General features: G+C 43.3%; 1 protein-coding gene across 5 annotated transcripts in view; it reads right to left on the bottom strand.

Annotated features, from left to right (window-relative positions):
- The window catches only part of CRIM1 (cysteine rich transmembrane BMP regulator 1), a 189182-nt gene that overhangs the window by 93400 nt on the left and 68402 nt on the right, over positions 1-27380 (bottom strand). For 3 of the 5 annotated variants that reach the window (XM_058683020.1, XM_058683022.1, XM_058683023.1), the window contains exons 3-4: positions 9402-9644; positions 8235-8355 (exon numbers count right to left, since the gene is read on the bottom strand). The exons of 1 other annotated variant lie outside the window; for it this stretch is intronic. In XM_058683020.1, coding sequence (XP_058539003.1) covers positions 8235-8355; positions 9402-9644 — 364 coding nt within the window. The remainder of the gene's footprint in view (positions 1-8234; positions 8356-9401; positions 9645-27380) is intronic. One more of the 5 variants, XM_058683024.1, reaches the window with a different exon arrangement.

Here is a 27380-nt window from a genome sequence, read left to right as displayed (position 1 = left end):
CCACACCAAACCAAGCCCAGTGTCCTCTGCCTTCCATGAGGCCCTCAATGGGTCTTTGACATCTCACTGACATTTTCAAAGCGGCACCTTTTTACTCACTGCGTCTTTGTGGTTAAATTAATTTTTATTTAACTCAAGTGCTTCTGAAGGGAAGGGACAACCTGCCAAAATTCCATTCTGATGGACTCATCTGGTGGAGTCAGTATCAGAAAAAGAAAGCTCCTTCTCTCAAGATCTACGTCTCTTCAGAAGAAACAGTGAAAGAGCAGTCGGCTATGATTCTCCTACCATAATACAAGGTAGCACTGGCAAGACGGACTTTCTTGAGAACGCAAAAAAACCAGGATTGAGGAAGGGGGACTAAGCAGCCTAGATTCTCCACCTGAAGCAGCTGAATACAAACACCCAGATGCTGCGGTGAAAAGTAAAGAAAAAATTCATGAATTTTGTTCTGGTCACGGGCTGTATATCGGACGTATCCTTCAGATGCAGTGGGGTTGGCATCCTTCCTTTTATCTTACTTCCCCTCACGGAACTGCAGTGTTTCAAGCTGTTGTGATATGACAGAGCATGTGTGGGAAATTGTCTTCTGAGGTCAAGGTCTCATAAGAGAGAAATAAAACTGAGGATCAAACAAAGAAAAGGGAACTTAATTCAGTAGATCGTTTCCTATTTAAAGAGTCGTGAAGAGAAATGGTCTGCTCATAAAGTCGGGGATAGAGAAGACAATGCTTCCACAAATACAATGCTGGGTGTGTATGTGTCTGCATGCATATCCAAGTTAGAGTAAAATACAGAAAAGCCCAGGGAAAAAAGATGCAGGAGCTGAATAAAGAGTGGCAAGGAGGACAAAGACAACACCTCAGGGAAAGTGAGGCAGCAATAGCTGGGGAGAAACAAGTGAAATCGTGGGTTCAGGAGCCAGGGAGCAGCCGGAGACAGGGTGTGGTTCACGCGGCTGGGTGTGCGACACAAACCACACATCCTCCCCCCCAACCCCAAACCTAACAAGGCAGGCTGACAGGCAGAGATGTCCACATGCTGCTAGAAAGTGACTTAAGAGACTAAACTCTTTCCTTAAGATTCAGCTTTGGCCAGATATTCTCCAATCTGCTACATGAGGGACTATTTATGGTTGTTAAAAAACAAAAAATATAACTAGCAATATTCCATTAGCCACGGACCAATAGGTAATCTACTTTACTGGACTATCACCCAGCTTTCACAATTCGACAAGTCTGATACCCAGATTTAAATCATTAGTCTCATAAGTTTCTTTTTTTTTCATGTTGCCTTTCCTAAGTTTTTAAAAACATTTTTTAATATTTATTTATTATTTTTGAGAGAGAGAGAGAGAGAGAGAGAGTGCGCGTGCATGAGAGCGCACACGAGTGGAGGAGGGGCAGAGAGAGAGGGAGACACAGAATCTGAAGCAAGCTCCAGGCTCCGAGCTGTCAGCACATAGCCCGACATGGGGCTCAAACCCACGAGCTGTGAGATCATGACCTGAGCTGAAGTAGGACGCTTAACCGACTGAGCCACCCAGGCACTCCAGTTTTTTGTATTGTTTTGTTTTAAAGAAAATGAAAAAAAAAAATAAATGGACTCCCCCCCACCCCCGCCATCACCATATATCTCTATCCTATTATCTTCTAAGTGCTGGAATTTTCTAAAATGTTCCTTCTTTCTCTCCTAGGAGTCTATCACCAACAGCTTGGGTTCTTCCCCCCTCTAAAAGGTTTGGGAAAATCAAAAACTTTAAAGGTAGAAGTTACTTCTGAGATCATCAAATCCCTCTTCCCCTTCTTCTCTCTCAGAAAACAGACCCAGAGGATGTGACAGCCTTGTCCGAATTCCTGCTCAAGTGGGCCAGCATGCTAGCACTCGATCTTCGGCTGTGTGCTGTCTCTGCACGACACCAGGTCACGCGTGGAGGAGTATTCCTTAGCTGCTGGACAGAGTTTACTCATGTGCACACATTTGCTCACCGACTATTAACAAGTTATTATCATTATTATGATTAACAAATTGACTATAACAAAGGGAAGTGTAGGACATGGCATGTTAGGTCTCCTGAGTGGTGGAACCAGGGAGGGCCGGGTGGGGAGTGAGCTCAGGGCCACAGGGGACAGTAAGCCTCGTGGTCTGTGCTCACACAATCTGGCTCTGACACCCACCAGGCAAGACCCTCCCCAGCTCCCCACGTCCCTCCATCTCCAAACCAGGGGGGCCGTACAACCTGCCGCCTGAACAGGAGCACCAGGATTCCTGTTTGTCTACGTTTCCAGTCAAACTGTACTTAGAAGGTAATGTGCTCCGGAGAGTCTATGAAACTTCTTGGTGAAAAACAAAGTCACATATTAGTCAACACTGGAGCTAACAGACCATCTAAAAATTTTAAATTATTTTGGATTAAGGAAAAAAAAAGTGAAAAGTGCTTCTAAATCTGGATTTAAAAATAAAACAGGTTTTTCAGGGTCTCGGAAAGCAAGAGATATAAATGTTCTGGATATAGGTTCTGGCAGAGAATCAGACCCGTTAGTCAGAGAGAGCTGGAGCCAGGAGGGAGCTTGGGAACCTGGCTGGCTGTACTGTGTACAACCTAGGAAAAACCCTATTTTAAGCCTGAACATCATAAACAATGACTTCATTGATTTCCACCTCAAAATACCCAGATTGGATTCTTCTCAATAACTTTTAAGGAATGCATATTTATAGACAGTATGGCTTCAGAACAAAAAGTTTGGGACAAATCTCATTAAAATAAATTTTGAATGGGTGACTGTCAATAACATATTACATTCATTCATCTTCTTAATAAAACTATGGAAGCAGTTAAGCAACAAGTCAAAAGGCATAAGGGCAATGAAAAACTCATTTGACTTACAATGAAAGAAAATAAGGTGGAGGATATTGTGTTGTGGTCTAGATTTTTTAACTAGTTAATGACTGTCCTAAAGCCTGCATCTAAAAAGATATGAAAAAATATAGAGGCAAAGGGAAGTCTCTGTAAAATTAGGCACATTCGCTGGATATAGCAGAGTGGAGTGTAGAGAAAAAAAAAACTTGTGATCCAGGAGCCATCTTCGTGAGAAATAGCACAACCACGTGGAGGTCTGGACTGGCAGACACAGGACAACACGGGACGCACAGACCTACATCCCAGGCTGGATCGACCCTTTAGCTACAGCTGGTGGGTCCATGTCTCTCAGCCAACCATTCTATAATCAACCGTTACAGAGAAGAATTTCTGTGCAACATCTCTGAAAGGTTTTCTTTGTGTTTGTTTTTAAAATTGACCCGGTTTTCACCAGGCAGATCTCGTGGCATCCAAAAATGGCATTCTCTGCTAAACCAAGTTTTAACCAGGTAGTCACAACTTTAAGGAGGGAAGTTCAAAATAATGGTCAGCTAAATGATACCCACGCTAAGGTGGTGCCCAGCGGCTCCTACATCATGGGTCTCCTCTTGGGTCAACTGCCCACTGACAGGAGGAGGAGGAGAGAGCAGCAGAAAAGTAGCAGACTGTGGGAGAACCACCTTGTTAACACACGGAGGCATGAGGAATAACAGATCTCTGTTGTTTTAAGCTACTACTATTGGGGGTGGCTTGTTGTGCGACAACGAGTAATGAAACATATGCACATTGTGTGAACATGTACAATGCTTAAATACGTACATACGTTGGTGAAATATAAATTCATAATCAATGATATTATTTCCTGGACTTTAAAGACAACAGCAAAACGCAGTTATCAAAAAACTGCAGTGGAGAGGACAAGGCTTTGGGATCAGAGAAGCTGGGTTGAAGACTCGGACCTGCTCTCATCCTTGTACCAAAGAACACATGACTCTGCACAGCTCACTTGTTCTCTCTGCCTCTGTTTTCTTATCTAAAAATTCCTCATGGAATCAGAATGATAAAATGAGAACAACAGAAATGTAAACGCTTTGTAAACAGTAAGGCACATTACACAGTTAAGCTGTCCTTGGAATCACCACCTTCATGTTACTTCAATACTTAGTCCTTCCCCATAAAGGTATCATCTGGATCAATATATCAGACGTAACCTCCTCTGCTACAAGACTCCTTTTGCGGGCAGGCATTTGCACACACACATGCACACGCAGGGCCTTCCAAGAACCACAGGTGTCATAAGCCCTGTGGACAGGGCTGTTTTTCCTTTCTGCCATCATCCAGTGTTTAGGCCCGTGGCCACTAACCCTCCTTCCTCTCACCGTCTCCTGAAAGGTGTGATGAGCTCACATCACATTCCAGGGCCAAGAGAAGAGAAAAGGTGAGAAAAAAAATTGGCAGGGTGCTTGGAAACCTAAAACCTAGCCGAGGAAAGAAGAATTAAAAATGGTTAAGAGTTCACTGTATTGCAAGCAAGAATGATGTCAGAATGGGATGAAGTTCAGGAAAAGACAGCCAAAGAGGGTGGAAACAAAGGATGGGCCATTAAGAAAAAGCAAAGATGCAGCAAGTAAAGAAGGAAGGACCTATCTGTAGAAAGGGCAGGGGTAAGGTGGGAAAACCAGCACTCATCGGGAACAGAAGAGAAAAGAGATATCCACGCATGAAGAGACTATCTAGAGGGTAGAGTCTGTCACTTGTAAGAGCTCAAGTTATGCTTGACAAACAGATGAATAGCTGAAAAAAATCAAACAAAAAGTCACAAATTGCACAAGGACTCACCCCGAAATAGGGCGGTGAGGGGCTGGAATGGGTGAGTCTCCCTGGGAATGGGAGTTCCATTTGGATGAGAACAACGGAGAGAGGAATTTGTTCTTTAAGGCAAGGGGGGCAAAGTCCACGAGCTCCTCTCCTCGTTGCTGAAAGTCCAAGACATCTTTACAAAAGAGGGGTCATTAAGGTAAATCTCTACTGCCAACATTTCTGATACCTTCACCCTAACTGTAAAGGGCTTTCCCCCTGAAATCTCCACATCGCTGGTTTTGGTCCAAAATGGCTCTAAGTTCTTAATAATGCTCTTTATAAATAAGCGGTAAAGACCAAATAGTTACAACCTAATTTTATGTATTCTAAAATGGTCTTCTGTGTATCTAAACATCATACTCTTAAAAACATAAATCACACAAAAGAATACAGTCATGTAGTTTTTTTTCTCTTGAAACACTCCTGCTATGACTCATGGTAGGCTCTCTTCTTTTTATTTCCATTTTCACATGATTGTTTGGCTTTTTATTCTCTTGCCAAAGTAGGACCTATCATCCTCCTTAGTAAGCGGGAACCCACTTAATATGCTAAACTAGGTTTTAACCGCGGTCTGAGCGCATTCTGCATTTACCGATTCATTCGGTATGAATGCATATACAGAGGAAAAGAAAGAAAACACAATTCCTGACCTCTAGAAATGTCCTTTAGTTGGTGAGACAAGACTATGCGTGTAGCAGTGAAATAACAATGCAGGGAAATATGCGATTAGTTGGCAACACAGAAAAGAACACGTTAAGAGCTCCCAGGGCGTAGGATGGGTGTTGGTTGAAGCATGAAGACTTTTTGGATAAAGTGCAATTTAATTGGAGTCCTGCAGTGTGAACAATATTAGAAAAGGTGGAAGGGAGAGATAAAGGCTTTGAGAGGTGACCTTGGTGCTTGGAATGCAGAATTTCTGCAGTACGGAGAAGTGGGCCATAAAGAAGGGGCTTGGGGAAAAGTGCAAGGTTTTTAAAGTGAGCCGGGGAGTAGTATTTACCACCCAACAGTGGGAGGGTAACAGGAAACTAAAAATACTCATGCTTTCTTCTTCAAGAAAGACATCAACATGGCTTAGCGTGGGCCTGCTCATTCATTCGTTCATTCATTCACCCATCAACAAACGTAGGTTGACATATTACAATTCCTATTCTAGTACTAGAGGCTATAAAATATTCCCTCAGAGAAGGGAATATTCCCACAGAGAAGGGAATACTGACCAAAAGAAAAAAAAAATCAATGATATCAATGTATCATAAAAAGTGCTTCAAGAGACACATGGGAATTAAATTACAAGTGAGCAGAGGAGGGCACCTAAGTCATCCTCAGGGCTGAAGACTTCAAACACTTCAAAGAGAAGGAAATGCAGTCCCGAAAGGGGAGCAGAAACTGTAGGAGGGGAAGGTGCTCGGGGAAGCCAGCTGTCGGCACTGGCATGAGCATCAGCTGGGCATGGGCAAGTGAGGAGAGGGGTCTCATCCAGGCGGGAACACAGGATGTACGCGGACAAGGGCCGGGGAGTACCATGGGTCAACGACCATCTCAAATACAGAAACTAAAGGGCTGTGAGAACTTATTTCTCCCCTGCAAATAATTTACAGTGGGATTTTGAATGACTTCCGTCTCTGTTTTCAATTTCTTCGTTAGAGGCACCTTTAACTGACTGACCATTCTTGAGCGCTGGATGCCAAAGTCAAATTTACATCAACACAATAATAAGCATCCTAAGGTTTATGTTTGTAAGACTCACAGAAGCTTGGAGATAAAACAGAAGACATCTAGCTGAACCTCCTTTCCAGTGTAACATTTCTTCTAAGCATTCCTGGCAGGTGGCCATCCAGACGGAAAGAAATCTTCAGCTCTGGGGAGCTGAGGAAGCAGCCCAATTCATCACTGTACGTCATTAGTTGTGAGAAAATTTTTTCCTTAAACTGAGATTAAGTATGTCTTTTACCCACTTTGACCCCCTGGAGGGGCTGAAAATTCACCTACTGTGCCTCCTACGTGCATATGGTGCCATGTTACGTTTATAACAGTGACTTGAGAATTGTCCCCCTTCTTCACTGAAGGACTTGTTAATTAACAACTGGCTTAGTTTTGATTAATTAGGTTCTCTAATATAATGTGCCACCTTCCTTTTCGTGAAGACCTTGAAGGGACATCTGTTACCGTTAATGACGCTCCCTGTTCCTCCATTACGGATTGGTAATACCTCACGTTTGCACAATGTTTTACCCCTTTCCAAGTATCTTCACATACAGTATCACACTGTAATGTCCTAAGAGGGGGCTACACACTGTGAGTACGTGAATCGTTGTTATCTGCTTTATGATACCGTACAATGGATACAATAAGGGGTGTAACATGTGTCTGAGAGGTTCCTAGAGCTTCTGATAGGGCAAAGGTTAGGGAAAAACTAATGTCATTTTAAGAGAAGAAAAGAAATTATCAGAACACACTCTGGATGTCTACTCCAATTATGGACTACAAATCACTGGCACTTACCTACAGACCACATATATTATGTTGACAGGGCCATTTAGAAAATCAAAACGACTCCTCAACAGACACACATGAGAAGTGCTGGCACTGGACAGGGCAGACGGACAGTTTAGAAAGGGAGCTAAGGAAGGCCCCGTTTCAACTGTGGATATTAAATGTAGAGCACAGGAGAAAGAAACGAGTTGACTTGGTCAAAATGGTGCCTTAGTGGCCTGGGAAAGATGGAGGAGAGGTCATGGCAGGGAAGAGGGGAGGGTGTCTCAGCAGGGGAAACGGAACAGAAACCCCATGTTTCCGAGCACGGTCTCCCCCAAAGTCAGGTACGAAGGGCCGGCTCCACGGTGGTTCTCTGAAGACTGTCTAGGACCCGACCTGGAGACCCTCAAGTTCTGGAGTGAGCCTGGTCCTGGAGGGCTAAGTGGATGTCCTGCTACTATGACTAAAATGACAGGAATTTTTTTCCCCATCAAGGCAAAGAGGGCTGGCTTGTTCCTCCAGAAAAGCATCAGCAGAATTTAGATTCCTCTCTGCCTCAGCAGTTAGCAGGTCCGGGTCGATGCGTGATGGCAAACGTAAAGGATTCCGTGGGAGCAGCTCCATGAGGCCTGCTGTGTTTCATCCCATTGGACACAACGGTTAAGAACCGGGAAGACTCACTGCGGAGGGTCAAGTGACGTGCCCGCTCTGATCAACACCCCGCTGCCTCCCTGGCTGCGTGCTGAGGGACCCATATGCCCATGCAGTTCCCAACCTGCCAAAGTGCACAGGCACCCGGAAGGGAAGAACCTGTAAGGGTTAGTGACTTAACCTGATGACATCTGGCTTTGACCCAAGGAATGAGATGTGTAAATATCAAGTCACAGGAATAGTCAGGATTTCTCCTCAGAAACAGGAGCGTGTTAGGTTTCCCTGATAACCTGGGGAGAGCAGAGTGCTTGCCTGAAACTGTGCCTTCAGTGATGCTAACACACGAGACAGCGGAGAAGAGCTGACAAACTGATGACGGACCAACCTTGTCGGCAGGGTGCAGCAACCGTCCGCCGTGAGTCTGACTTGAGTTTCGTAGCTGTCCAGAGGGCACACGGCCTGCTGCACGGAGGGGCACTCCACGGTGCTGCAGTCCACGCTGAAAACTGGAAGGGGCAAACAGAGGCACCATTTACTGTTATGTTTACTTGCACTGGGAGTCCCCGAAACGAAACACTGGCTCTTCACAAATGTGTGCGGTTTCCTTGTTCCCCAACCTCTCGACGCACTGACATTTTCATTTCGGTCCACGTTAGAGAGTGGCAGTAGGGCCTGTATCTGCGTCAGGAAAGCAGGGGATAAGACCTCTAAGAGTTAGGATGAAGACACAGAGAGAGAGGGAAGCCCAGCGCTGGTTATGTGGATGGTGAGGGTCAGCCAGACGCGTTTCTGGCACAACACTGCAAGAGATGGATAAGGGATTGTTTTGCTTGAGGCTTTTATCCAGCAGTTAAGACCCAAAAAAAAAAAAAAAAAAAAAAAAAGTCTGACCAATGGTTAGAGACTTGCAAAGAAGAAATCACTATAGTTTAGACCTGTTCACAGAGTGTATTAGAAATGCACAAGAACAAGGATGTTAGAAATACTGTGAAGCAATAAGTAGCTGGGACAGGACAATAAATCAAATGCAGCAAAGAAGGTGAGCAAACAGTCTGAGACCTAGCACATGCTCTAAAGCCAGCAGACGGATGGCAGGGAACCGGCAAGGAGAAAGACTAGGGCTGAGATTTTCGTTCTAACGCATCTGGTGGTTGGATACATATTTACATATGCATCTTTCTGTTTACATATGATGGCTGTTTTTAAAGGTGATAAAGCGATAGGTCTACCAAGGAAGGCTCTGACCTTCTTCTCTGGGGGAACAGAGCACAGAGCTACAGCATCATAAATTCTCACCCCACTTCCCGCGTCAAGCAGACTTTGAAGGAAAAGAGAGAGAAGAAAAAAGATGGTCCCTATCGGCAGGTGCGTGTGCACCAGCGAGTTGTCACCCTGCCCCTCTGACTAGGAGGTCAGCAGTGAGAGTGGCAGGCGTGCAGGTGGCCGGCAACAAAGCCCATCTTCCCCGGGAGGCCAGCAGCGGTGGCAGCAGAGGGGCCTGCGACCCTGGGCTGCAGAGAAGCGAGGCCGCCGATGCGACGCCCGCGCGTACCTGGTTTGCACTCATACAGGTCACAACACTCTCCCGGCTTCCCTGAGGCCTTGGACACTAGTATGTTCAGGTATCCCGGCTGGCAGACTTTGCGCAGACAGCCCGCAGGGTCGCACACGCAGCGGCTGGGTAAGGGGCAGCACTCCCCGGGGGGAGCATAGCCCTCGATCAGAACGGAATCTTCAGGACAACGTGGAGAGAACTGGACTTCACAGCGGGCCTTGGAGCAATCTGGCTTCTCTTCTAAATGGGAGAGAAAGAATTTAGCACGTGCCCGGGGGGCAGTGTGGGGCACTGTTGTCAGACTCAGGGGCAGTCCTGAGGATCTATTCATGGACCGAAGAGGAGGGGAGAGAAAGAAACCAGTGAAACTGTCACACTCCGCTCAGCCGGCCATGAAAATCTCCCCTGAGATCTGCTCATGACACGGCGGGGGGAGCACGGTGGCCTTCTCCACCTCCCTGCTCACTTGTGCTGAAAAATCCATGTTCCATGTGCCAACCAAAATCAACAGTGGAACGGGAAGGTGCTTACGTGGGGTGCACGATCTGGGAAGAGGACTTCATCACTTACTGACCGAAAGACCTTTGAACTTAAAAGGAGTTTTAAGGCCTGCTCTTTGAAAACAGCATATGTTTAAAACCCCAAAATAGACCCACAAACAAATCCTGGCTACTTCAGGGACTGGACACAAAGGTATGTGATTATCAACACGAAAGAACTCTCTCTCTGAGCCCTGAATTTTGAAGAGATGAACTTATTTAAGACCATAGGATTCTATGACATGAAGCTTCACAAGATGGAGAAGGAGCTAAATTGCCATGTAATTTCCCTAAACACCATCCGGCGTGTCTATCTCTAGCAGAGATCAAATGCCCCTCTCTCCTTCTTCAGGCATTATGTACTGACCACTGCTGTGCCTCCATTTTAAAAGAAAAGAAAACTAAATCGAACAAAGCCCTAGCTTCTGGAACCCCAGTCCACAGTTGAGTCTCTGGTTTAAACCTTAAAAGGTTTAAACTTTTAAGAAACCTACACCAACATTATGTCCTTCAGGAAAAGGCTGAAACAAACCCAAGGCACGTCATCATAGCCCCGTGATCTCTTGGGCGAGGGGAGGAAGGGGGGATGGAGGGGGGACGGAATTCAGAAAATGTTGGGTGAAAATGATGCCATGTGGTATTGGGGTACATTATCATTAGCTCCGTGTTTTCTACAGTAAAACCCATCCAGAATCACAAAGCACGGTCAGATCCAGGTCACCTAGTTTAGTCTTCTCAACTAAAAATTAAGTTCAACTGATGCACATGTGGTCAGCGGTAAAAGTAAAACAAGAATCCAGGTGTCCTCACTTCCAGATCGTTCATCTCTTCGTGTTACACAAGTAGCTCTGTTTCCAAAACCAAGTGCTCCTCAGGTCACTCCTACCTTGATGGCTGTATCTTTCATTTCACTGACCATCTTCCTTGGCTACTTCCTGTTTAATCATAACGCCCGATGAAAGAGCCTTCCTACTCACAGGTGTAGTAAATTCATTAAAAAATATTTACAGAGCACCTGCTGTTCTAGCAGCTTGAGCTGAGCTGTAAGGAGAACAGGCATAGATTCCTGCCCTCATATAGTTTACAGCACAGCAGAGGGTGACAAAAAATAAACACTAAACATCATAAATAAGCAAAGTGTGTCGTAGTGGAGGGTGCTAAGTGCTATGGAGAAAAAAATGGAACAGAGCAAGGGGGAATCAGAGTGATTGGGGGGCCGGTGGTTATAATCTGGTCAGAACAGGCATCACTGAGAAACCAATGTTTGAACCAAGACTTAAAGGAGGGAGAGAGCGGGCCATGGTGATATCTAGGAGAAGAGCATTCCAGTGGCAGGAACAGCTAATACCATCCTGAATGTCCCAGGAGGGGTGGGGAGGCCAGTGTGGCTGCAGTAGGTTGATGGAGAATGCATATATCCTATTTTCCTATGGTAACCCCAAGCAACTGCCCGGAGAAGAGAACACAAGAGGAACTCCAGTCTTGACTACCCATCAGTGTGGACAAAACAAATCATTAAGCTAGGGAGGAGAAAGTGAATCCTGACAGCATGGGGATTGATGGAGATGGAGTTGGTTAAGTACGTCCCGTGGATGACTTCTCAGGCAAACACAAACACACTGTGTCCAATCATACCACGAGCTCTGTGACTTTAACTGCAATAACACTTCATTCCTCCTCTTGTTAATGTGCTGCGATGAACTTATTCTGTGTCACATTCTATTCCATTCTTCTCCTGAGAAATACTTGGTATGTACAATCAGACTTTCCAAATATATGCTTCAATAAAACACGCTTTCATTATAACCCAACATATTAGATCTTCCTGGTTATTTTGCTCTTTATGCTTCACAGTCTCAATGTTGTCACCTACTTATGTGCTTTGCAGTTCAAGCCTTGAGAGATTTACTTCTGAGAAACTGCCTTTGTGGGGTGCCTGGGTGGCTCAGTCGTCCAACTCTTGACTTTGGTTCAGATCATGATCTCACAGTTTGTGGGTTTGAGCTCAACGTCAGGTTCTGCATTGACAGTGCAGAGCCTGCTTGGGATTCTCTCTCTCTCCTTTCTCTCTGCCCCTCCCCTGCTCTCTCTCAAAATAAATAAACTTAAAAAAAAAAAAAAAGAACTGCCCTTGTAATACAAATGCCTTTGTAATACAAAATGTAGGTTATCACAGACACTGTTTGAACCACTATCCAAAGGGATTTAGGAATGTTAAAAATGAGGGTTTTTAAATCTTATTAAGTATTTTTTCAACTTTTCTCAAGATGACCATATTGGCTTTCCCTGTAATTTATTATATAATCAATTAGCAGATTTAAAATCATCATTGTTTTCTTAGATTAACTGTATTGTTTTATTCTCTTGCCAGAGAATGTAGGCTGTACTACTTTGGTACTATTTTCTACTTCTGTTCATTTCTTGAGAGACAGACAGAGAGAGAGAGAGAGAGAGAGAGAGAGAGAGAGAGAGAAAGAGAGAGAGAGAGAGACAAAGAGAGAGAGAGAGAGTTGGCAAATATGTGTATAAATATGGCCTAAGGTCATCTTTAAAATACATGGCTATTTGAAAAAAACATGTATTTTCTCTTTACTAGATGTAAACTTGCAAATCTATCCAATCAGGCTTAATTATGACAGTCAGACCACTTCTAGCTCACATTTTTTAACTAATTTCCAAGAAGGATCTATTAAAATCGTCCACTATGAACCAGCAACTTCTTGTATTGCTATCAGTTTTTTAATTTTTTAAGCTTGTGTTCTTAACTCCATGACTAGTAGGCATAAGATTCAAGCCTATGATACTGACTTGGCAAGTTGTAAAATGATGCTTTTAAAGAATCTAGATTTCTAAGATTTGTATCTTTCTTTTCATCTTGTAATTGCTAACATTCTTAGCTTTTCTCTTCTTTTAACCCTCTATTCAGGTCTTGATGGATTATCCAGTACCCTTACTCACTAGCACCTTCCTCCAATCAGTCATCACCTGGGTACCCAACCATGGTTACCATGGCATCAGGAAGTGTCTTTCTGATACTTTCTTTTCCAGCCGATTTCTAAATTAATTCTTCTAAGAGATTTCATTTATTCATCTACGTCTCCATTCCATCTCTGTTCCATGAAAAAAATGAGAAAACTATAGCCACACCTGTATTTCCCATTCATTTAGAAGGTTTTTCTGATATTACCTCTGAATTTTAAATTTCATCCATTTGAAAAGAAGCCTCTTCTGACTCTTTCCCTACAGTGTCTAACAAATCTATATATAATAGTTAAGTTAATTAACAAGGTTTCAGTCTGGTTGCCTTGGCAACACTTTGCAACTGGCATCTTAAAAAAAAAAAAAAAAAAAAAAAAGAACAAAAACTGCCCCAGATACAGAAAGATTAAAGTGACAGAATCACTTGTAACAGAGGAGGTTATGGAGAGAAAATAAGCTTCTTTCATCCTATTAATTATCTTCTTGTAAGAGGTTAGCCCTTAAAATATTGACAGGGTCACCCAGTATTAGAACGATTTTACAATAATGAAAAGCGCGTCTCACTCTAAGTCACTTTAACCCGTGTGACCACATGCTGGCCAGTTGTAGATCTTCTCCAGGTTCCTATGTCAACAGGGAAAGTGCAATCATGATCTACAAGTAGCAATTGCACTCGAGAGTTTTCTACTTAAACACAGATTTAAATAAAACCAAAGCCGAAACGAAAACTACTAGATGGGAAGGGAAAGAAGAGAAGAGAAAATGATATTGCCAGATTCTCACTATATCTGATTTTCTGCAGAGTCCCACACATCTGACACGAAAACTTTCTTCCTCTTTCAAAATCTCTGGAGATGGTCACTTAAAATGCTGCACACTTGTTAATGGAAAACAGGCAGCATGAAATGGACTACTGAAATTTAGACCAGTAACTAACTACAAAATCAACGCTGCTGGGTGCTCAGTCATTTTCCTGAAATCTATCCTGATTCTCACACACAACAGAAATGCACACAGGCAGCACACGGTCATGAGACACAATCCTCGGGAGTTCCAACCACAGAGACGTTTCAAGAGACCCCCAGGTGTGGACTGGACTTGATATCACAGAATTTAGCAGGTAGAGCAGGGAGCAAAGGGGGGAAGATTCTGGGACTTCCACCTCACTCTGGTAGTCCCCCCTCCCTTATAATCTCAAGTCCTAGAGTAGCTGTGGCATCACTGAAGCCATCACAGGGGCCACCTGGCCGTCCTGGCAGGCAAATCTCCTCAAGAGAGGAGATTTGGTTTTGGAGGCTATGCCACTTGAGGTGGTATAGGTGAGGTGAAGTCGGAGAAATCTTCTCTAATCCTTCTCTGATTCATCCAACAAACACTTACTGAACGACTTCCATGTGCCGGAGCTTCTGGGCACAGAATTTAGAGCATAAAAGGAATAAAACAAAGTCCTTGCCCTCCCGGATTCAGAATTCTGGAGTGAGACAATAAACAAAGAGCTACACACCATGGTGCCTGGGGGGCGACAAATGCCCTGAAGTAGAATCAGCAACGTGGGTGTACCCGCTGGGTGAGGGCACCTGCACAGAGACCTGAATGAACGATAGGAGAAGGCACGCAAACAGCAGGGCAGGATGGAGGGACCAGCAAGGATGAAGGTGCTAAGGAAGAGCAAGCCTACCCTCCAAAAAGAAAAGTATACCTCACAGTTATGAAGAAGAAATCTAAACTCGTGTAACTCCCAGCTAGAAAATACCAATAAAGACTTACAAGAAAAATATTTTGACATATACTGTTTCTCATTAAGGATTCAGTTCTCACGACTGTGCTAGGGAAATGAAGGCAATCTTTATCAGTGGGGTACCTTCTATGCATAACGCACCATGCCTCTCCTTTTCTCCTCCATTGGGAAAAGAGGACATTTTCCTTTCTACTTGGTAAATGAGGAACTAGGCACAGAGAGGTTAAGAAACTTGGCTAAGGTCACAAAGCAAGTGGCACAGCTTCCAAAGCTGACGATCTTCTCACTGGTCCACAATACCAAAAGCAAAAGGAACTTGAACTTTCCACATTGGCTTTCCTGGTATTTGTATATTTCATCAATGGCTACGGTTTCACTCACACACAGAATGCAAAATTAACTGGCAAAGATAAAGAAAGAGGTGCCGGGTCTTTGGTACTGTCCTCAACACTTTCTGGCTGGCCAGCCTCCCAAACTCATTTGCTCCTACAGACATCACATGATAAAAGGTAGAGGTTTCGTTTTGGTTTGTTTTTTTATCCAGTATTATTTTGTTCTGAAAACTTCTATTACAAACGTAAGCCACGTCATCCCTATATTTTTAAATTTAGAGACTGACTCCTTTAAAGTTACACTGTGAATTCTCTTCATTCACATTCCACGATTTTATCATAACCTTTTTTGGCAAGCTTCGCAGTGAAGACTCGTTCCACACAATCATAACCCTGAGGGGAAAAAATTAGGCTTGTTGATACAGTCCCAGAAATATTTCATTTTCGGCTTGTTCGGAAAGACCAGCTGTACTTTCCCAGCACTTTCTTTTACTCTGAATTTAGGATTTAACAGTGAGGGCATCTACATATGCCCTTCTCTTGGCAGTTTGTTGAAAGTGCCATATTACATTGTTTTCATTACCTAATAAAGTTAGTTTGCATCCCAGAATACAAATTGGCCAGATATAAAGAAAAAAAATGAAATGATCTGTAAAGCTGCAACATAAGATACTTTAGTGCTTCTCATGCTGGCTGTCCATTACAATCACTTATCAAGCTTTTAAGACTACCACTGTCTAGAGAGGGAGGGAGGCAAACCATAAGAGACTCTTAAACACAGAAAACAATCTGAGGGTTGATGATGGGGGTGAGGGAGAAGGGAAAATGGGTGATGGGCACTGAGAAGGGCACTTGTTGGAATGAGGGCTGGGTGTTGTATGTAAGCAATGAGCCATGGAAATCTACCCCAAAACCAAGAGCACACTTTACACACTGTATATTAGCCGACTTGACAATAAATTCTATTAAAAAAAAAAAAAAATATATATATCTCAAAGAAAAATCCTATAAAAAATAAGCAAATAAAAATCACCCAGGTGATAAGGCCTCTGGAGTTCCTGCATACTTTATCACATCATACATATGCATGGAAACATTCGGTGCTTTAATTTCTAAGGAAATAAAATGAACTTCAATCTCCTAAGAAAAAAAATAAAGAATAATGAAAAAATTTTTTCTGCACCAAAATACCCTTCCAACTGATGCCTGAAATTCCCTAAATTAAAGATTAATTTATTGGCATTTAGTGAAAATTTTCCAGAAATGCAAATGTCTCTTTGTAGATAATAAAATCTGTACTTCGGATGAAAAAGGAAAAAAAAAAAAAAAGAATACCACTGTCTAGATGCCACCTTAAATCAATTAAATAAGAATTTCTGGGGGAGAAGCCTGGGAATTAATATTTATTTTAATAGCTCCCTGGGTGATTCTATTGTGTGATTAGAGCTGAGAATTACTGTGTTACTCCTCCAAGCAAACCAGGAATCTTTACAATGAAGTTCCTTACTGACAACAGAGCTTTGCGAAGGGCATATTCAAACATCCTGTCAAACGGCAGCTGACCAGATGCCAAAGAAGCACTGAGCCCTCCAGATCTCTGCCTGCCCCAAATGGTCCAAACCAGATGCTGAGCCCCATGGTACCTCTAGGACTCTCCCGGCCCACACATCTTTTCAATGTAGGATATTACTACATTGGATTGAAAATAACGCTTTACATTAGAGCTCTGCTACTCAAAGGGTGGCCTCCCTGATCCACCAGCATCGGCATCACTTGGGAGCTTGTTAGGGCTGTACAGACTCAGACACCTGTACAGACCAGACCTACTGAATCTGCACTTCAGCAAGATCTCCAGGTGATTCAGTGGTCTTGAGTATGGTTCTCAAACAGTGGGCCATGGACAAGCGCTTCATCATCTCCTGGGAATATGCTAGAAATGCAAATTCTAAGGCCCCATATCAGGCCTACAGAATTAGAAACTGGGAGTGCGGCCCAGCAATCTCGCTGAACAAACCCTCCATGGAATTCTCATGCACGCGGTGGTATGAGAACCAAAGGGCTGGAATAATGATTCTCAACCCTGGCTGCATGCGAGAACCGCTGGGGAGCTTGAACAATCTAGAAGCTCAAGAATACACCCGCTTTAATTCTCAGGAACTCTGAATCAACGAGTTCTCTAGAGTCTTCTTGGAAGAGGTCAGAGCTCCCTGGGAGGCATGAAAATAGCTGAGAGAGGGGTAGAGGGTAGGGAGTGGGAGAGTCAGATCCGAAATGTGGCCTACGTACATCCTACTGAATGTTAAATCACAGTTTATTAGAATATTAAATTTTGAGTCCAGGGACGTTTTATTTCTTCATCCATTAGTTCACACCACGAACACGTATTCAATTTACTCAATTGAATTAGATATTTGTACACAGTAACAAACTTGCAAAATGTAACAAGGATTTTATTTTTAAAAACCCGGCAATAAAATAAAGCCTCAGAGGATGGTTTGGATAAGTGTACAAAGAAAATGGAAGATTTCTTTCAAAAAGACTGATTTTGCCTAACAAACTTCTCTGAGTACCTGGTTCCCTTTTTTGCCGTAAACACAGGCTCCCAGAAAAGGAAGGAAAATTACTAGAGAATGGGAAAATGACTAATGAGGAGAACTTAAATTAACCAGATTTGTGCAATCAGTTCAGCAACATCTTAAGAGGAATCTTCATAACAGTTTGAAAATGTCACAGAGGCATAAACCTTAGAAATGAAGAACTCCCCAGGGTGGTGTTCAAGCGGAAGGCAACGTCCATTACAGAATACAAACAAAGCCTCTATTTTGCTGAGTGATCCACATTGGATGGGTTGCTTTCTGCACTTCAAGTTTTCCTCCACTGAGGAAGGGGATGCTGCAAAACCAGGCTCTCTTTTTGTGAAATCAGGATCCGGACTTGAAAGGTGCGGCGCATCTGGAAATGGGGGGCTGGCCGTGTGGGTGTCTCTGTGGACATCCTTTAGCCAGGCCTTCTGTGAGCCCGTCCTCTGCAAGCAGGGCCTCCGGGAGGACCAGCAGTAACTGCTGAATTAGAGGAGGAGCCAGTCCTCCTTTTAAAACCCCAGTATTTGCTAACCACGTAGAGTTTTAGAAGTACAGTGGAAGAAATGAGATCTTACGAAAAGAAGGAAGGAACAGAAAACCAAGGACACTGTCAGCAATTCTGTCAATAAAATCCCGAGTCCCAGAGGTGGTATATGGATTTCAAAAGTCTTGAGGACTCCAAAGAATACTATGTGCTGATCGGAGGTCTTCAGAAGTTCCTGAAAGTGACTGTACTTATGTGATTAAAATGATAGATCAAGAATAAGGAGGGCGCAGACCAGCATGGAAAAAGGACGGGCGGAAGGCACCACAGGACGCTGCTGTTGTTCAGTCTTTGCTGACAACAGCAGCCGCAAAGGAACAACAGCGGGCTATTTAGCTGTTCAACTGGTAGTTCTCATGAGGGTTTGCACATTCCGGCGGGGGCGGGGGGATGGGAGACACAAAAACCGTGTGGCTAAAAATATGGAAGTAGATTTTTGAAAAAATTATCTTGGCCGTTTATTTCTTCTTTCTCTTCCTCCTTTTTTAATATCTGTTTTACTTAAGACAAAATACTTGTTTGTACCAGTGGCTCGTCATTTAACAGAGGCTTCTTTTTAGCTACTTTTCTCTCTCTCTTGCATACATGGGAGTCAGTATACCTACTGGCTTACTACCAAGATTTGAGAGCCAGAAAAAAGTATGTTCAAATCTTGGCTCCTCTGAAACTATCTGTGTGATCTTGGACACGTTTCCTGACACTTCTCTGTGTCCAAGTTTCCTCGGGGTTGTTGTAAGAGTTAAGCGAGGTAATATATATTGCAAGCAGCCCTTTGCCTGGCGCATCCAAGTGTCCAGAGGAGAAGAGCTCTTATCACCATCATCAATTATTACAAAAAGTCTAGGCTTTGAGTCAGACTAACTTAACAATACTCAGTACAGTATACTCATGTGTTAAATGGGGCATCAAAATGCTTACCCTACAAGACTGTTTTGGAGATGAAAACAAAATGTATGCATTCGCTCCTATTGTATAAATATATAATATTTATAAAAGCTATATAAATATAAAAGAATATTTCATATTAAACATATATGTGCACACGTACATCAACACATACATATACACACGCAGAGCATTATCCTAGGCGCTAATATTAGCTCACTCCTCCTCTCTGTTTTAAACCTAATGCCCAACACAACGCCTAGGACACAGATGTGATCATTAAATGTCTGCTATTATTGACAAAGGTGAAGCTGATTATGAAACACATACACACACCATATATCCCCACATACACACAACTCTTAGCGTGCCCCCTACAGAGTCATCTTAGCATGCTAGAAGTTTGACTCAAGTGCTGCTTCTCTGTCAACTTCCACTACTTTCTTTATTGATTTCTTTAAAAAAAAAAAAAAAAAGGCCACTTTTTTTGAGAGAACAGTCTCTGCTCTGTCTGGAGAGCAGGAAGGAAGCTGCCTTATAGAGGTAGTTTTCCCTGGAGATTCTTCCCTAGCTATTTCTGCATTCAAGATGTGCTGATGGGACTGGCTCACAAAGTTAGCAAACTGACAAGATGGAATATAATGTTAAAGACTGCCTCCCCAAAACAGACACACAGAGGCCTCCTGACATTTATACCTACACCATTAAAGGCCCTCCCCAGTAAGAAAGTGCTTCTTCCTTGCAGACCACCTCTGGCGGTCAGCGTCTCTCAGAACAGCCTCACTCCCTTCCTACAACTCTTCCTCTGAAGGCCTCTCCACCCTCCTGACCATTCCTTCCTAATCAGCCTTGTGCTGGGCCAAGCCCCTGAAAGGGCCCCACGTTTCTATGCCGTCTTTGTATTCTTTGTGTACCCGCGGCGTAAACCCTCATCTACCACGACCGCCAAGAGGGCACCCAGAGACTACAAATATGTGAGCTGCAGCTGAGCAAAGGGACGTGTTTACTTTCCATCCGGAACGACAACTTGACCTGCAGCAAAAACAAAAATACTGCGATGTGTATTTTTTCCCAGAAATGATAATTATAGTACTCCAAACATTTTTCAAACTTCAACTACCAAAATGGAAAAGGCATTCAAAAAATAATTTATTAAATAGCTTATATTCTTGGTAGCCCTTACATGGAAATTCTACTTCCCCCCTCCCCCTTCATAGCCATTAAAGGGTTTGGCTCCTGGCTCAAAACCCTCCTCCAGAGCAAGGTGAGGTTCAACCTGCCCACCTGCCAGGTAGGTGGTTGAAGCGCTATCCTTATTCATCATAGTGTGGGTTTATAGCACCTTTTCCACCCCAAAATACCAGCGATTTAAGAATTGCAGTGACACAAAGGCAATTCTGCACATCTGGCTGATGAAACGCCTGAACCAAGAAGCAGAGGCCAGAGGGGCTCCAGGTACCAAACACAGCAGTATAGTATTTAGACCCTTCTCAGGAGCATGATGCGAACCCCAGCTTACTCTCACTCCTCTCTCTGAAGAATGCGCTTCTTCAATTCATTTCCCACCTGGTCGTTTTCCTCTAGCCAAAGTTCTTCTAGACTCCTTACTCCCATCGGGAAATGGCCCTTGTAACTACCGCTCTCAGGCTTTCCAAAATTCTTTTGAAGTGGTTCTCACGTGAGTGTGTTAGACGGCTTTTTAAAGCATGGACTGTGAACCTTGCTTCCAGAGTTGCTGATTTAGTTGGTCCGGGTTGAAGCCTCAGAACATGCATTGCTAACAGATTCACAGGTTACTGATGCTGCTGTCCAGGCACCATGATTTGAGAACTGCTGCTTTAAACCATGTCTATTTGAAAATTTTTAACTCTCGTAAGCTCTATCATCATCTCTCCTCCTCCCAGGCAAAGCTGCTTCTCTCTCTCTGTAGATATGTACTAGAGCTGGTGTTCGATGTAAAAGGACAGTAACGTGCTTGATGACCTGACAGGCCTAAACTCGTCCTCTTCTACACTAAATAGCAGCCCACAGGGAGCTACCATCTCAGACCTGAGATAAAATTCAGAGAGGAGCTCCTGGAGAGAACAGGCGCACATTCAGACCACTGTATTAGATTTGCATGGAGAGGTCAGGGCTGTTGCCAGTGAACAGCTGGGGCTGCTCCCACATTTCAGGGGTATAGCATACTTCCAAATATTTTCAAATGCAGCAAAGGACATAATGACACCATAAATCAGTCTAACCAGAATGAATTAAAGGGGGCAAAGTAGTTAGTAAATGATGAACCAACACTCACAAATTCACCCTCTAATAATTGGGAATTTGTGATAATTTGGAATCAGAGTGTTATGAAATTTAACTTTAACTTAATGTGTGATGGGGACTAGACTCTACACAAAGTCACTAGGGACCTAAATTCCTTTCATTTATTTGCTCCTCAATACATACTGCACAGCCCTCGTCCATCTAGTCTTTCAACCAGTGGGAAGAGAAGAAAGTGGAAGGGGGAGGGCACAGCTCTAAGTGGCATACTGTGAGAAGCTGCATTATCCCTTCAGCTCCCTTCACCTGGCTCGGACTTAGTCACACAGCCACACCTACCTGCAAGGAAGTATGGGAAATGCAGTCTTTGTTCTGGGTGGCCATATCGGTAGCCAAAACTTTACGGAAGAGGAGAATGGACATGTGGAAGCAGGGACTAGGAACCTCTACGATAATTTTTCTAAGGAAATAAACTGTGTTAATATGGAAGTATCCTGCCCATTTTTTTTTTTGTTGTTAAAGTTTATTTATTTAAGAGAGAGAGTGCACGCGCCTGTGCATACATGAGCAGAGAAGGGGCAGAACGAGAGGGAGACTGAGAATCCCAAGCAGACTCCAAGCTCACTGTGGAGCCCAACATGGGGGCTTGATCCAATGACCATGAGATCATGCCCTGAACTGAAATCAAGAGCTGGACGCTTAACAGACTGAGTCACTCAAATGTTTCATGTACTGCCCTTTAAAGAATAAAAGTAAATAAAACATTCTGAAGAATCACTTGACAAACACTCAAAGAAAGCAATACAGGTAGGTGTTTCTTACCAAAGATCTATGTCTAGGTGTTAAACAGGCCTGGAAGATTATTATTTATTTATCAACTCCAAAAATATGTAATCATCAACTGCCATGTAAGAGACATGGTAACAAGTTGTATGTTTTTAAAAAAGCAAGCATATATATACCCTAGTCATCAGTGAGCCTAGATTTTCCATGCATACGAACTTTAAGCAGAAAGCTAGGTTTCTTTTGGAATGTTCTAATTTCAACAAATCAATCTAATCCTTCCTGTAATTAAGGTATGAAAAAAAGGTGGACTGAAGATTTGAAGGCTTAATTATAAGAAAGTAGAGGAAATAAAATGCTTGACCTTGCATAGAAATGTGGGAATGGTTCTATCTACATACAGGACATCTCTGTCAAAGGAGAAGAAAATTTTTCTTAGCCAGAAATTCTTACATGTGAGTGGATAAAATGGTGGCCTAGCAAAGCCAAATGACTTGCCCAAGGGTCATCTGGCTAGTGAATGGTGAGGCAGGGCCAGAAGCCAGGTCTCCTGGGGAATTCTACATTGCTTCCACCAAGAAACACAGTCAGTTATCATACTAACATTCTCGTCCTTTGGTCCATAGTGTGCATCTTTCCCTGACAGTTACTCATCTTTTCTGCAATACTTAAAATTGCTTAGAATCTAGCTTAAAATTTTGATTACAAAGCTCCTTTACTATGAAATCAGTTAAGTATACAAACCAAGCCAAAAGTAACCCTTTATAAGTGGAGTGGCTAAGAAGGGTCAGAAGAGCAACCTCTGGCCATAAGGTGGCTGTGGTGCTGTCCACCACTTAGGTGCTGATAAACTACTCATCCACACAGGCAGAGTCTTGTTCTCTGAGACATGGATAACAAATATGCTGGGGGCGAGAGGGTGGCATGACTGCCAAGATGGGATCTACGTGCACACCAAGGGACTTGGGACTGGAGACCTGGAAGGAGACAGCTCCCATGTGGCACACCACAGGGCTCCTCTGGAACAACCCAATCTCCAGGAAGTTTAGACCTCTTGGCAATTTCCCCCAGTCCATTCAGAAAACGAAGCCCAGCCACAGAAACGTAGAAACTCTAAGACAAGAGGAACTGGCAATAAATACCACACAGCATCTCTCAGCATTAAAGACAGGAAAAAGCCTGATGTGGAAGCTGAGAATCTGCTTTCATGATCTCGGCTTGGCATAGTGTCTGTAAGACAGAAATTAAGTTCTGAAAAGCCCTTCTGTCTGCAAAATCCCTCCGTGCTGCCACGGTTTCCTCACATTTTAAGCATGTGTTTCTTTGCTCTTCTCCCTGGTTTTGTGGTAGACTTGACTTATCTGGATACCTGCAGCTGGTGATGGCTGAAATCCTACGGATATGTGTGACCTCTGATATTCAGACTCTGTCCCAAGACGAGTGTAGGCTTCTGCTGGCCCTGTCTTTTCAAGGCATTGTGGATCCCTTGCCCAGCAAATGAGAAAGCCAGCCTTCCCTATTCCTTGTCCCATCTTTTCTCCCTCTTCTTACTATTTTCCTGCTGTGAAATCATAGCTATCCTTATGCTCAGAAAAGCCACTTCTTACAATTTGGGGTTTATGTTAATACTATCCTTTGTACATGTTATAACTGAGAATATAAAAACTTGCCTCAGAAGGGAGAAAGGGAACTTCCTAGGAGATCAGGTATAAACTAGAGGAAGCAGTAATCCCCAGGTTTTCTCTAGTGATTCAGGAGCTTATCAGTTGGCTGTATGTGAATTTCTATTCTTAGGCGTTTTGTGTTGTTGTTGTTAAGAAACAAAATGAACAAAAAAACAGACTCTTAAATAGAGAACTGTTGGTTGCCAGACGGGCAGTGGATGGAAGGGGGATGGGTGAAACAGATAAAGAAGATTAAGAGTACACTTATTCTAAGTATTTTTTTAAAAAATTTTTTTTTTCAACGTTTTTTATTTATTTTTGGACAGAGAGAGACAGAGCATGAACGGGGGAGGGGCAGAGAGAGAGGGAGACACAGAATCGGAAACAGGCTCCAGGCTCGGAGCCATCAGCCCAGAGCCCGACGCGGGGCTCGAACTCACGGACCGCGAGATCGTGACCTGGCTGAAGTCGGACGCTTAACCGACTGCGCCACCCAGGCGCCCCTCTAAGTATTTTTTAATAGAGTGTTTCTTTGAACCTGACAATGATTTTTTAAAATATTTATCTATTTTGAGAGAGAGAGAGAATTCCAAGCAGGCTCTGCATTGTCAGCACAGAGTCTGACATGGGGCTCAATCTCACAAACCGTAAGATTATGACCTGAGCCGAAATCAAGAGTCATGCACTTAACTGACTGAACCACCCAGACACCCCTCTAAGTATTTTTTAACAACAGATTAAGAAGCCACCCTAACTCGCTGACATATTGCCCAGTCTCAGAACTCTCGGATCTAGGGTGACTATTGTCCCAATTTCTAGTTATCCTTGGAGATACCACTTTTTCATTATTTTCCCTATTCAAGAGGATTTCCTCCTAGGAGGCTAACAGAATCTGATCAGCCAAATACTTTTTTAAAAAACAGTGTTTGATACAAGTGGCTACTGATCTATGCTAGTTTTACCCGATCTAAAAGGCTTAAACAACAGGAGATCGGAAACATCTCAACACCTGCAAGATTAATGGTGTAATCTAAGAAGGCTATTCAGTCAACATATCATTAGCGGGCCTCCCATTAAAAAAAGATGGGGATTGAGGATGGAAATATAGTAGACTCAGGCTTTCCACAAGAGGTAATTCCTGAGGTCTTTGTACACACTAATTGGTGCATGATGCCACAGATTACAGTTGCCCCGGAAAGTGCAACATTACACTGATCAGTACACTTGCTGAGGCATTTCTAGGAATTGCTCTTCCTTGTTTTTGTACCAAGCATTTCAGGGATTCACTCTACTGCCAAATACAGCACACCAGCTTTCTAATTTGTCCCAGATTTCTGTTTTCTGGTAAGGAACCATTACTTTCTAGGACTTCACTTTACTCTTCTTCCTCCTGGCTTTCTTTTAGAAACAAAAAAGTTCTGCCCAGTGCATGACTTCTTACATATGTGATAATGAGCTAAAAACAACTGGGCAGTTGGCTTATTACCAGCTAAACAACTTGCTCCTGCACAGGTACTTCAGAGCACACCTGATCAAATGACAAATTACTACACATCACGGATCTTCTGGGTCACTGTTTCATGAATAACTGAATATGTGAAGGTTAAATCAATGAATCACAAGGGTCTACTGTGTTGGTTTCTGTGTAATGAATCTTGCATAAGTCATGGCTGTTCCTGTTTAGCAATAACCTCATACCTAACTCTTCTACCCACTGCCCACTTAAGAATGCATGCAGAAGGCTCCACCTCCTCTAAATCCCCAATGAGGATGTTGGGGACAACGGGCTTTGGCTTTGTCGCCGGTAAGCCTCCTCTTGAGTCAGAGGAGGTTTTCTCATGTAGCAATGACAAGGGCACTGTGGGATCTAATCTCCGTCCTTAATTATGTCACTGTGAGGCAAAAATTATTAAATTAAGAAAATGATTTTTTTATATTGGAAAACAGACTAATTTCTAATCAAAACTTAGAAATAAACAATCTAAACTGTCAGAAATATATCAAGCTGACTGAGTTGTTCAAGTGAGCTTTAAGAAATGAATCTAACAGCCATCTTGCACAACATTCCTGGTGAAATTAACATGAAAACTGTCCCCTAGTTGCTCTTCTGGTACTCTTTCTGAACAAACACATCTAACGGTTGAGGCCTTACTCTGTTTAATCGTCTACATACTGTTTTTTAAGTTGGGAACCACATTATCTTTACTGTTGTCAGAGAGCCAAAGTGGTATTCTATCCATTCTTCCATCTACAAATGTTTCATACTAAGTGTAACACACGGTTCCTCACCTCCACAAACTTACTACCGAGTTTAGGAGAAAGCGGAGCACCAATCAACATGGATCAGGCTCTGGGGTACACTCAGTCTAACTGCTTGTGTGAACCATACAATTCTTTAACCCTTTGAGCTTCCAATTCCTCTTTATCAAAGGGAAGGTTAGCAGAGGATTTCTGAGGGTCTTTTCAAAATAAGAAACCGGAGACCAATACAGAGAAAGGAGAGGGTACCTGCAAGGCAGTTGCTGGGAAAGCTTCATGGAAGAATGTTGTCCTTATCAAGGTCTTGAAATGTGGGTAGGATTTAAAGCAGGTGTAGTGAGGAGATGGGGAGCAGGGACTACTCCTGGCAGGGGATATGGGTCCAAGTGAAAGGAGAGTGATGTGTGATGCAGCATGGCAGTCACACTCCCAACAAGCCACTTTTCAATGACACACCCACAGTGCTACCTCTGAAGAGCACACTGTGTCCCTACTTGCCTCCACGCTTTCAATGGGGAGGGGTAGAGGTGGGGAGGGAGAAGCATTTCCTCCAATTCTCTTTTGCCACATATACCTAGCTGGCCACACTGCCACCATCTATCTGTCCAACATTTCCTGAGCACTCATTACCTCCTGACACTTTCCTAGGAATCCGGAGACACAAAGTTCGAAACGTATGGTCTTTGTCCTCTAAGAGCGTTCTGGCTGTGTTCAACGTCACCTCCCTCGGCGAAATACCCTTTCCCCTTGGTCTCTGCCACAAGTCTGACTCCTTCCTTTATTCTACTGTTACAGACTTCATGCATACATCTTTTTTTTTAATTAAAAAAAATATTTTTTTAAGTTTATTTATTTATTTTGAGAGAGACAAAGCGTGAGCGGAAGAGGGGCAGAGACAGAGGGAGAGAATCCCAAGCAGGCTCTGTGCTGCCAGTGCAGAGCCCGACACGGGGCTTGAACTCATGAGACCGTGAGATCGTGACCTGAGCGGAGACCAAGAATTCTTCGCAAGTTTAACCGACTGAGCCACCCAGGTGCCCCAATGTATCAATTTTATAAAAATGTTCACACTGCATCACTAATTACTTACATTTTGGCATTCCATGACCAAGTGTGTCTTCCATGAAGGTTGGGCTAGAGTCTGGTGCTTCTTTGCTTCTCTAATACCTAGCATAATGCCTACAACACAGTTGGCAGCCAGGGAACTATTACATCTCTCAGTAATAATATTCCCTTACTACTCTTAATGTTTCTACCTTTTCCTGTCTGCCTATCTATCCACTTACCTACCCACTTACCTATCTAAGTTCTACCACTCACTCTAGTGTATGTCCCTGGTAACCTCTCCTAGATCAGTTTCCTCATCTGTAAAATGAGGATAATAAAAGTCTCCACCTCACTAGCTTGTT

The sequence above is a fragment of the Neofelis nebulosa genome, chromosome 9, assembly GCF_028018385.1.
Source record: "Neofelis nebulosa isolate mNeoNeb1 chromosome 9, mNeoNeb1.pri, whole genome shotgun sequence".
In the NCBI taxonomy this organism is placed as follows: domain Eukaryota; kingdom Metazoa; phylum Chordata; class Mammalia; order Carnivora; family Felidae; genus Neofelis; species Neofelis nebulosa.
Note: the sequence above shows the minus strand (reverse complement) of the source record. Positions and strands in the feature narration are given on the sequence as shown.